General features: G+C 42.4%; 1 protein-coding gene across 2 annotated transcripts in view; it reads left to right on the top strand.

Moving 5' to 3' along the window:
* The first annotated feature begins 4,254 nt into the window (after positions 1 to 4,254).
* smad2 (SMAD family member 2) overlaps positions 4,255 to 11,854 on the top strand; it is a 134,905-nt gene continuing 127,305 nt past the window's right edge. For both annotated transcript variants that reach the window (XM_080205877.1, XM_080205789.1), the window contains exon 1: positions 4,255 to 4,929. In XM_080205877.1, the coding sequence (XP_080062003.1) occupies positions 4,655 to 4,929 (275 nt within the window). In that variant the 5' untranslated portion in view covers positions 4,255 to 4,654. The remainder of the gene's footprint in view (positions 4,930 to 11,854) is intronic.

The raw sequence follows: 11,854 nt of genomic DNA, 5'->3' as shown, positions 1-11,854 counted from the left end.
CAATCCCTCTCATCATTTTATAAACCTCTATTAAGTCGCCTCTGATCCTCCTCTGCTCCAAAGAGAAAAGCCTGAGCTCCCTCAAACTTTCCTCATAAGACCCACCCTCCAAACCAGGCAACATCCTGGTAAATCTCCTCTGCACTCTCTCCAATGCTTCCAGATCCTTCTTGTAGTGAGATGACCAGAACTGAACACAATATTCCAAATGTGGTCTCACCAACATCCGGTATAGTTGCAGCATAAAGGGAGTTGAAAGAACAAATATGTTGGAAAATTTCTGCCTGCAAGAACAAGGAGGCAATAATAGGGGGACAAAATTTTAACACTCCCAATATCAACAGGCGGCTCTGTGACACCATGGTTAGCACTGCTGCCTCAGAGCTCCAGGGACACAGGTTCAAACCCAGCCTTGGGTGATTGTCTGCATGGAGTTTGAATCACAGAACTCAGTTCCTCCTGATCACAGTTCTGCTGCTGATGCAGCAACCATGCCGGCTTCTCCTGCCACCTTCTGAATAAAGGACCTCCTTCCTCCCCCTCACTGCTTCTAGAATGATGTCTAGCTCGGTAGAAAAAAGGGCAATCCAGCTCCAGGAACCAGTCATCTTCCTTGATCCCTGGTACTTCCATTTTCTCCACCAAAAGATAGTCACAGTAATGGCTGCTGTGATAAATTTAAATGGGGCCTGCTGAACCTGTCCTATAGTCAATTAGCAGCCTGCCTCCAAGAAACCTGCAAAACTTGACTTTTCCCTCTGTGACCTCTATGGTGGGGACAGGACCAGGAAAAAGTTCTGATGTGTTTTCCCAAACTAAAAGTAAATTCCTGCCCCAAGATTCTACCCATTCTGTGAACACCACAAATTATCATCATGCATTACTTCAACTGCATTTTTAGAAATTACCTTTCAAAGACCGAGTAGTCATGAAGATGGCAGGAACCATGTTGCAGGCTGGGGGTAAATCTGTTGGATTAAGTAGTTGAAATGGGATTGAGATTATTTTGTTTAACTGGGCTATGTTCTATGAGTCTCCAAGTCATTAGTGGACCAGTTCTGTTTATACAACAATCCAACAACTTCATGGTTACCTTTACTGAAGCTGTTGAGTTATTCTAAAGGCTGAAATGACAGTATTGATGGAAGTTATGAGAATCTCTGAGCAAAGCAAAGCAGAACACTACCAAATGCAAGTTCCCCTCCAAGCCACTCACTGTCCTGACTTGGATATATAGAGCTGTTCCTTCACAATCGCTGGGTCAAAACACTGGAATTCCCTCCCTAATAGCATTGTGGGTCAACCCACAGCATGTGGATTGCAGCAATTCAAGAAGGCAGCTCACCACCAAGCTAGGGCAGCGAGGGATGAATAATAAATGCTGGCCTACCAGCGACACCCACGTCCCACAAACAAATTAAAAAAGATCTCCTGGTTTGGAAGGAAAGGGGAATGGGATTCAGAGTTATTGGTGAAATGGCTAGGGTCTGTCAATATTGGGTAGAGAGTGTTTGTTGAGTACTAGAACATATTAGGAGTATATGGAGGAGGGTCTCAGAACCAGTATTATGGAGGAAGGTCAGGATGTCAGAGCTGACCCCAGTCCAACGCCGGCAATTCCATATCAGACCTGTTAGAGATAGAATAGCAATAAAGAATAGAATCACTACAGTGCAGAAGGAGGGGATTTGGCCCATCAGGCCTGCACTGACAACAATTCCAGCTAGGTCCTATCCCAGTGACCCCACATATTTACCCCGCTAATCCCTCTAACCACGCATCCTGGGACACTTAGGGGAAGTTTAACATGGCCAATGCACCTCACCCACACATTTTTGGACTGTGGGAGGAAACCCATGCAGACATGGGGAGAACATGTAAATTCCACATAGAGAGTGACCCAAGCTGGGAATCAAATTCTGGAGCTGTGAGGCAGCAGTGCTAACTACTCTGCCACCCAAAGGTACAGGAATTTGTCAATACTAAGGATGAGGGGCCCAGGATGCGATAGCACAGAGGAACTGGATCAAGATTTGGAATACTGGTAGAGGTATAAGTTTTAAGTTTATTTATTATTGTCACAGTAGGCAATGAAGTTACTGTGAAAATATCCTACACTCCGGTGCCTGTTTGTGTACACTGAGGGAGAATTTAACAAGGCCAGTGCACCTAACCTGCACATCTTTGGACTGTGGGAGGCAACTGGAGCACCTGAAGGAAACCCATGCAAACATGCCCATGGAGAACGCACAAACTCCGCACAGTGACCGAAGCCAGGAATCGAACCAAGGTCCCTGGTGCTGTGAGGCAGCAGTGCTAACCACTGTGCTACCGCGCCACCATGGGTGTATCACAAATCCAGAGCTCTTGAAATAACCCTTTTGTGAAGTGGATTTACTTGGGGCAGAGTCTAAGAGGTGTATAAATTGCAAACACTTGGGGAGTTTTCTTCAATCTGTGGCTTTTCAAAAAAAAACCTGAGGCCTCCACAGAAAACATTAAAACACATGTTGTCATCACATTGTTGGGAATTCTGAAATGTTTCTATGTGCAAAACCTTAATGTTTGATGGAAGATTGTTATTTTGACAGGTATTTTATTCATTCTCTCTTCTAACTGGTCATACAATTTTTTTTGTAGTGGTTTCATATTGGTAGTTTCCTAACCACTTTTCTTCCTTCTGTATTACTGTGTTACACAATAAGAAATCTCACACCAGGTTAAAATCCAAAAGGTTTATTTGATTGCAAAAGCCTGTCATACTGTCTGTAACTCCCACAACTTGCAAAATCTCACTAACTGTCCTGTCTGGAGACAATACACATCTCTTTAACCTGTGCTTAATGCTCTCTCCACTCACTTTGTCTGTACCTTCAAGACTTGATTACCTGTAAAGATTCACACTCCAATCATTATTTTGTAAATTGAGTTTGTGTATTTATAAGCCCTGTTTGTGAATAGAACTCCCACTCACCTGATGACACATTTTGATTTGATGTGTCTTAAGTTTCCTTTGTACTTTTTGTTTCTGTTCGGGCTGGTCCCCTTCCTTTTGGGGAGCTGCCCCTTTTACTTTGTCCTAATGTAATTTGAGTTTGTTTACTTGGTTCAACCCCAAAGACCCCACCCCCGCTCACCTGATGAAGGGGCAGCACTCCAAAAGCTAGTGGCTTTTGCTACCAAATAAACCTGTTGGACATATACCTGGTGTTGTGAGACTTATTACTGTGTTTAACCCCAGTCCAATGCTGCCATCTCCACATCCTTACTGTGTTATTACAGTATATACAAAGTAATGGATATAAAAAGTAACACATCAGTTACACATGAAGAGTTCAGATTAGCTCAGAGAGTAAAGCGTGAAAACTGCTTTTCCAATTTGGTTTGAACCACAATGTTACATTCTTTAAACATTTGTCAGTGTTATTATTTACAAAACTTCGAAAGAGGGATTGCGGATGGAGGTTTCATTTTGATATTGGTACAGGGTAGGTTAGTGCAAGGTTTTAAGAGTTCTTTGATTTAAGTTGAGGTACCATTTGGATTGTGGGGGGGGTCAGGATTTCACTGCACAAAGAGGGCCTGGAAACCACAACAACATCAATTTAAGAACAAAGTTTTCAAACTGCATTTGTTTTACGGTAATGAAAAATATCTGTAAATTCATCATCAAATTGGGAAAAACATACACATATCACCTATCTCTGATGTGGTTCATTACTTCGTAGCTCACAAAGTAGAAAGAGGATGGTAAAATTTAAACTCTCCCTGCCTGCTTCCCATTGAGAATCCAGGGGCAGACTGGCGGAGGAATACACCAACATGCATATTAAATAATAAGCTCAAGCACTTGGGAATGTGAAGTGGTGGCCCAATTTACCACCCGTGAATTTTACACGAGTGGAAAAGGATTTCCTTTCTCCAAATCCAGGGGCCTTTCTGGTTCAAGAAGATACTTCATTCACTTGTAGTCCCTTGAACTATTTTTGAGAGGAGGGACATACTCCTTGACCGCTTCGCCCTCCCCCTCCCCAAAGAAAGGAGGAAAAAAAGTTTTGCTGAGGCATCAACCAAACCTGTTGACCGGACGTTCCCCCGCGCACGCCAAGGAAATGATTGACGTCCACCTCGCCCAATGAACCGCGGGGTCGCTCGCGGGGGCCGGCGTTCGGTGTCCGGGCGCGCCAATCAGGGCGGGCAGCGCCGGCGCGGAGTGGGCGGGGATTCGCAGCGGGGAGCGGGGAGGTTGGGTTGAGCGGTCGCGGGGAGGTTGATAATCGTTTCTCTCCGTCAATCAAAGAGAAAAAGGGAGCGAGGAAGGCTAGGGGGAAGAGAGAGAAAAAAAAAATCAGATCTGCTCACGGGAGGATGTCAGAATTAATAATAAATTAATGCAGAAGTGCAAGGACGTTGTTTTTTGTAGGGATTTTTAAAAATATCTCGAATCGTTTCGATTGATGAGCGGCGGTTAGCGAGCAGCGCGAGGCACAATTGTTTGAATTTTTGAATCGTGGTTGCCGTTTTTTTTCTCCTCCTTTTCCAGCCGCCGGCGGCCTCCTGGTAAATTTTCCTCCTTCCTTTCCACCTCTTTTTCCTACCTCTCCTCCATTCCCTCCTCTTTTGCTTCCCCTCCTTCCTTCCCTGGGCTTCAACCATGTCGATCTTGCCCTTCACGCCGCCCATCGTCAAGCGTTTGCTGGGCTGGAAGAAAGGTGGCGAGTCGCAGTCTCCCTCCCCCCAGTCCCCGTCCCAGCAGCAGCAGCAGCAACAGCAGCAGCAGCCACAGCAGAACAACGGGCAGGACGACAAATGGTGCGAGAAAGCCGTCAAGAGCCTGGTGAAGAAGCTCAAGAAGACGGGGCAGCTGGACGAGCTGGAGAAGGCCATCACCACCCAGAGCTGCAACACCAAGTGTGTGACCATCCCCAGGTAAGGAGCGCCCGAGCTTCCCTCCGCCAAACTTCCCTCCCGAAACCGCAGCTCCATACCAGTTGCATTTTACTGGCACCTTCTCTCCAGTCAAGTTAATCCAACCCCCTCCCCCATCCCCTGTTTTAAAATTTAATTTTACTTGGCCAACGAAAGCACATGTAGGTCCCAAGGCCAGTACTCATTGAAATCACTCCTTTTGGTAATCTAAGGGAAGTTCCTTTTGCAGTTTTGTCTGATTTGATGATCATTTTTTTTAAAAAAAAGCCCCTAGGCCACAGTCTGGTTCCTGCCAATTGTAAACATCGATGCTTCGGGTAACGTAAGAGCGCTGTTGGCCTCTTTGGAAAGTAGTTCTCTACATCTAACGCATAGGATGTTTATAAATTCATGAATATAGCTTTTTCCCTCTAAGAGATATTGTAATTTTGTTTACAAAGAGGGGTAGTTATGACTTTATCACAGCATAGATCTGGATCAATATGTAATTTTGTTTTATTTTGTCTTTCTAATCCACCTGGGGCCCAGATACATTTGTAATCATTTCTATTTATGTGAAAGAGAGTGCTGCTTTATTTCTGTTTAAAACTTGGCTAACTCCTCACATTTAAGATTAAATGTAATTTTTAAAGGATTTGGTTGATGTGGGAATATTTTACAATGTTGTAGACTTGGCCAGGATCCATTTCTTGCCCATCTCTGTTGCCTAGAGAGTGTAGTGGCAGTCATTTCCAGTGGTGGTCTCATTGGTGTTTGAAAGGGAATTCGAGGGTGTTGCTTCAGTATGATGAAGGCACAGAAGTATAAACCTGTAGGATTGTGTTACTTGGTGATTGGTGTTCCTATGCCATTGTTTTTATTCTTGTTGTAGTGGTCACAGGAGTGTGGTCAATTCTGTTTTTTAGTATGGACAAGAGTATACAGAATGCAAATAAATTGTCATTGGGATAATTTTTTTATTTTGTAACCTACAATTGCTTCTTGAAGAAACATTTGGATTATGTTTCCAAAATTAAGTTGATTTTTATAACTGCGATTTTTTTTCAAGTATGAAAACGTCCCTAAAGGGCATTTTCCTATATTAAAAATGCAAGAAAAGTAAACAAGTTATTTTTATGTTGGTATTTGTTTCACTAGAGAAAGTAAGAGCATGTTTAATCCTCTTTGAGCCAAAATGGGAGAACTGATATCTTTACCTCAAAGTGGTGTCTCTTCTCCACCCAAGTAAGGGGCACAAGAGACAGAGTATATTACAAATGAAACCCCTCTCTTTAATTTAATTCTGAGTCATCTTGACCTAGTGGTGCAGCAATAACTATATTAGGGAAAGGCAATGAAATTTCAGTTAATAGACATTTACTTTACTTTGACATTATTTATTGTGGAGCATTTCCATTATCATTGATCAACTCAGTCAACTTGCAAGCTTGAAGAAACAATGCAAGAAATTTTGTTGACTTTTTGAACATTGCATTTTAGTTGTCACAAAGTTACAATTCATGAATTGATTCCAAAAATATTTGATCTATGAACAAAACAAACACTGGATACTTACATTGTATGCTGAAAATGATCATTGTTTGAAGCAAATGTATAATGGAGATTTTTAAGTAAAAAGATTATGCCCAATATTTAGTCTCTGTTCAGATACTGATGAAACTGCTTATGAATTTCCAGCTTTCGGCCCCCTCCATCATACAAATTACAGCAAAATGAAAAAAGACTAAATTTAAATTGTCTATTAGGACTAAATTCTCATTCCTTTAAACAATGTATGTAGTTTATTTATTGTTGACTGTGCTTCCCCACCCCCAGCCTTGGGTAAGAATTAAGTGACAACATGGTTTAATATGCAGCTAGAAAGTGCTGTCTGATTTAGTGTTGATGTTGAGGCTTATGATAGCATTGATCTGTAAATGTTACACCATTGTGATCTGCCTAGAAAATGGGAAGCAATTTCTTTACACGATATTTTGGACCATTTTAGTCTGGAGGCTTGGTGTTGGGTTTTAAGTTTTTGGATAATTCTACCAAAACAGATGGTCCATTAGTGATTCTGAATCTGATCTTTACTGTAGATTTCATTTTATTTCCATACGTAGTAAATTTTTCTAGAATTATAGAATGATTCTTCACGGGTCATTTGCTCATCATAACTGTGCAGGATCTTTGAAAGCTACCAATTAGTCCCTCTCCCTGATCTTTCCCTTTAACCAAGCATATTTTTCCTTTCAAGTTTATTCAGTTCCCTTTTGAAAATTATTAAATCTGTTGCCGCCATTCTTTTTTAATTTGTTCTTTCATGGGATGAGTGTCGCTGACAAGGCCAGCGTTTGGTACCCGTCCCTAATTGCAAGAGTCAATTGTGTGCCTGGAGTTCTACATAGGTCTGACTATTTCCTTCCTCAAAGGACATTAGTGAACTAGATGAGTTTTTATAACAATCACTGATTAATTTCATGGTCAACATTATTGAGATGAGCTTTCAGTTTGATTAATTTAAATTCCACTAGCTCCAGTGGTGGGATTTTATCTCGTCCTCAGAACATTAGCCTGGGCCTCTGAATTACCACTATGCCACTGTCACAAATCTTCCTATAACCTTGCCTGTTCTAAGACATACAACTTATTTTAATAGAACATAGAACATAGAACATTACAGCGCGGAACAGGCCCTTCGGCCCACAATGTTGCGCCGACCAGTCTTATTTTTTAAAAAAAAAACATTGACCCACTAATCTAAACCAATCCCTTTTCGTCCATAAACCTATCCACCAATCTCTTAAATGCCCCCAAACTAGGCGCATTTACAACTGCAGCAGGCAGGGCATTCCAGTCCCTCACCACCCTCTGGGTAAAGAACCTGCCCCTGACATCCGTCCTATAACTACCCCCCCTTAATTTAAAGCCATGTCCCCTCGTGCTAGATTTCTCCATCCGAGGAAACAGGCTATCACCATCCACCCTATCTAAACCTCTAATCATCTTATATGTTTCTATAAGATCCCCTCTTAGCCGCCTTCTTTCCAGTGAAAACAACCCCAAATCCCTCAGTCTCTCCTCATAGGACCTCCCCTGCATACCAGGCAACATCCTGGTAAACCTCCTCTGCACCCTCTCCAAAGCCTCCACATCCTTCCTGTAATGTGGGGACCAGAACTGCACACAGTACTCCAAGTGCGGCCGCACCAGAGTTGTGTACAGTTGCAACATGACGCTGCGACTCCTAAATTCAATCCCCCTACCAATAAACGCCAAGACACCGTACGCCTTCTTAACAACCTTATCTACTTGATTCCCAACTTTCAGGGATCTATGTACACATACACCTAGATCCCTCTGCTCCTCCACTCTATTCAAAGTCCTCCCGTTAGCCCTATACTCAACACATCTGTTATTCCTACCGAAATGGATTACCTCACACTTCTCCGCATTAAACTCCATCCGCCACCTCGCGGCCCAGCTCTGCAACCTGTCCAAGTCACCCTGCAAACTTCGACACCCTTCCTCACAATCTACCACACCTCCGACTTTGGTGTCATCAGCAAACTTACTAATCCACCCAACTATACCCTCATCCAGATCATTAATAAAGATTACGAACAGCAGTGGCCCCAAAACAGATCCCTGAGGCACACCACTCGTAACCGAACTCCATGATGAATAATTACCATCAACCGCCACCCTCTGTCTCCTATCTGCTAACCAATTCCTGATCCAAGTACCTAAATTACCACCAATCCCATACATCTGCATTTTCTGCAGAAGCATACCATGGTGAACCTTATCAAACGCCTTACTAAAATCCATATATACCACATCTACTGCCTTACCCCTATCCACCTCTTTGGTCACCTTCTCAAAGAACTCAATAAGGTTAGTAAGGCACGACCTTCCCGCTACAAAACCATGCTGACTATCTCTAATCAATTCATTACTCTCCAAATAACTATAAATCCTATCCCTAATAATTCTTTCTAAAACCTTGCCCACTACAGAAGTAAGACTCACTGGTCTATAATTCCCAGGGAAGTCTCTATTTTCTCTATTCTCTCCACCTAATTGAGACTTTCACCCTGGTACAATTTTAATAAATCTCCTCTACTCCTGATTATTGGCACTAGTGTCATTCCAAATTGACCAATCAAAGATTGAGTTAACAAAATGTGTTCCTGCCCATTTTAAAAGGAGCACAAAATGCAAACTAAAAGAAAAGCTAAATCATCTTGAATAATATCAATATATCTACAATGTCCTCCAGTCATTCTAAGTCCCACTGGTCATAGAATGCCTCAAATGTACCAAAAGCACAGTATACACAGTCTAGGGCCAGCAAAGTGTGAGCATAGTTGCAGCAGGGAAACAGGCTGCACCTTAGAATCATAGACTCCCTACAGTGCAGAAAGAGGCCATTCGGCCCATCAAGCTTGCACCGACAACAATCCCACAAAGACCCTACCCCCATAACCCCACATATTTATTCTGCTAATCCCCCTGACATTAAGGAGCAATTCAGTATGGCCAGTCAACTCAACCTGCACATCTTTGGATGAAACTGGAGCACCTGGAGGAAACCCATGCAGACGCGAGGAGAATGTGCAAAAGACCAGAATTGAACCTAGGTACCTGATGCTGTGAGGCAGTAGTGTTAACCACTGCCATCATGCTGCCCATCAGGCCTGAAGACCCTACTTGAAATATGGTAGCCAGGAGATGCCACACTGTTTCAATTGGGATCTAAACAGTGTTTTGAGGTCTCAGCATAACTTACTTGCTTTTGTATTCTGTCTCCATTAATAAAGCCAAGGGCCCTGCATGTCTTTTCGCAGCCTTCTCAACTTACCCCAGCATCTTGTGTATGTACAGCTCCAGGCCTATCTTCTTGCTCCCCTTATTGTCTCCTTTCATCTTGCCAAAATGAATCACTTCACACTTATGTCAAATTTCATCTGTCATTTATTTGTCTGTTTGAGCTGTCTCTGTCCTCCTAAAATGTTGTTATTCTTCTTGCTATATTTCTGAATTTTGTGTCATCAGCAACTTACGAAGCCTAATGCAACTGGTGAAACAGCAGTTCCTTCAGATTAGGCACTTAGACCATTTTGGACTTAACGTTGCATTCAACAACTTCTGAACGCATGCTTCCATTTTGAACCTTAAATCATTTTTTACCTCCCAACCCCATGGGGCCATCTGTAACTCGTTTTATATTTTGCTCTTCACATAGTGCTGACCTTTGTTCTGTTATTAACAACTTCTGCAATCTTACCTTTATGGACTATTAGCACCTTCTTTATTCTAGTCTAATGTATGTGGTCTGAGCTCCTACCTATCCTGTGTTCTATATTTTGCTCCACTCCCTCTTCAACAGTATAAAATCATCACATTTCTACCCCTCAAGAGGAGTCATGGACTTGAAGCATAATTCTATTTCTGTCTCCACAGACTTTGCCGGTCTTGAGTTTTTCCAGCATTTTCTTTATTTGGACTGATGCTGACCTCTTAGTACAGTCTGAGAATCACTCATTCATACTTACTCCAACACAAAACCCAAACACTGTGGATGTTGAAAATCTGAAATAAAAACAGTCTTGGAAATTTTCATCAGATAAAGAAGAATCTGAGGACAGGGAAACAGTTTCAGGTCAGTGATTAGTTATGATGCAAAATTGTAAGCCTGAAACATTAATTCTGTCTCTCTCTTCATAGATCCTGACTGAACTGCTGAGTATTGTGAGGATTTTAAAATTTTTATTTGTTTGCTTTCTATTTTTAGCCAAGTTTTTTAATTTGCCCCTTTAAATATGCTCCCTGGTTATTCATCTTTTGTGATGGGGAAAAGTTCCTTCCTATCCATCCTATGTCCCTTTGGCCTTCTCTGCTCCAAGGAAAACAGCCCCAGCCTATCCAGTCTCTCCTGATAGTTGAAACTCTTCCAATCCAGGCAACACCTCGAGTGCAATCACTTCCTATAATATGGCAACAAAGACTGCACACAGTACTCCAGTTGTGGCCTAACCAGCATTTTATACAGCTCCATCAGAACCTCCCTGCTCTTATATTCAGTTAATAAAGGCAAGTATCCAATTTGCCTTCTTAACCACTTGTCCTGTCCTGCTGTCTTCAGAGATCTATGGACCTACACACCAAGGTCCTTTGATCCTCTATACTTCCTAGGGTCTGATCATTCATTGTATATCCCCTTGCCTTGTTAGTCCACCCAAAATGCACTACCTCATACCTTTCAGGGTTAAATTCTATTTGCCACTTTTCTGCCTTTCTATATCGTCCTGTAATCTAAAGCTATGCTCCTCACTATTTACCACACCACCAATTTTTGTGTCATGGGCAAACTTGCTTATTATACCTCCTACATTCATGTCCAGATCATTAATGTGCACAAGGAACCCAGCATCAATCCCTGTGGAACATCACTGGACACAGGCTTCCAGTCACAAAAACAACCTGTGACTATCACACACTGCCTCCTATCATGAAGCCAATTGTGGATCCAGTTTGCCAAATTTCCCTGGATCCCATGGGCTCGTAACTTTATCAGTCTCTCTGCACCACCACCACACACACACACACACACACACACACACACACACACACACACACACACACACTCTCTCCTCCCCCCCCCCCCCAATTTAAAGCCCAATTTACGCAATCTCATCATGGGACAACCCCATCAATCCAGGAGTTAATTAGTCAACCTCCACTGCATAGTCTCCAGTACAAATATATCCTTTCTTAAATGTGGAGATCAAAATTGCAAGCAGTAGTCCAGATGCGTTCTCACCGAAACCATGTACAAATGGAGCAAGATTTTTTCATTCTTGTACTCTGGTCACCTTTCAATAAAGGCCAATCTGTCATTTGTCTTTCTAATTCGTTGCTGTACCTGCATATGTTTTCTGTA

Source organism: Carcharhinus amblyrhynchos, chromosome 1 (genome assembly GCF_965287045.1).
Source record: "Carcharhinus amblyrhynchos chromosome 1, sCarAmb.v2.hapA, whole genome shotgun sequence".
Taxonomy (NCBI): domain Eukaryota; kingdom Metazoa; phylum Chordata; class Chondrichthyes; order Carcharhiniformes; family Carcharhinidae; genus Carcharhinus; species Carcharhinus amblyrhynchos.
Note: the sequence above shows the minus strand (reverse complement) of the source record. Positions and strands in the feature narration are given on the sequence as shown.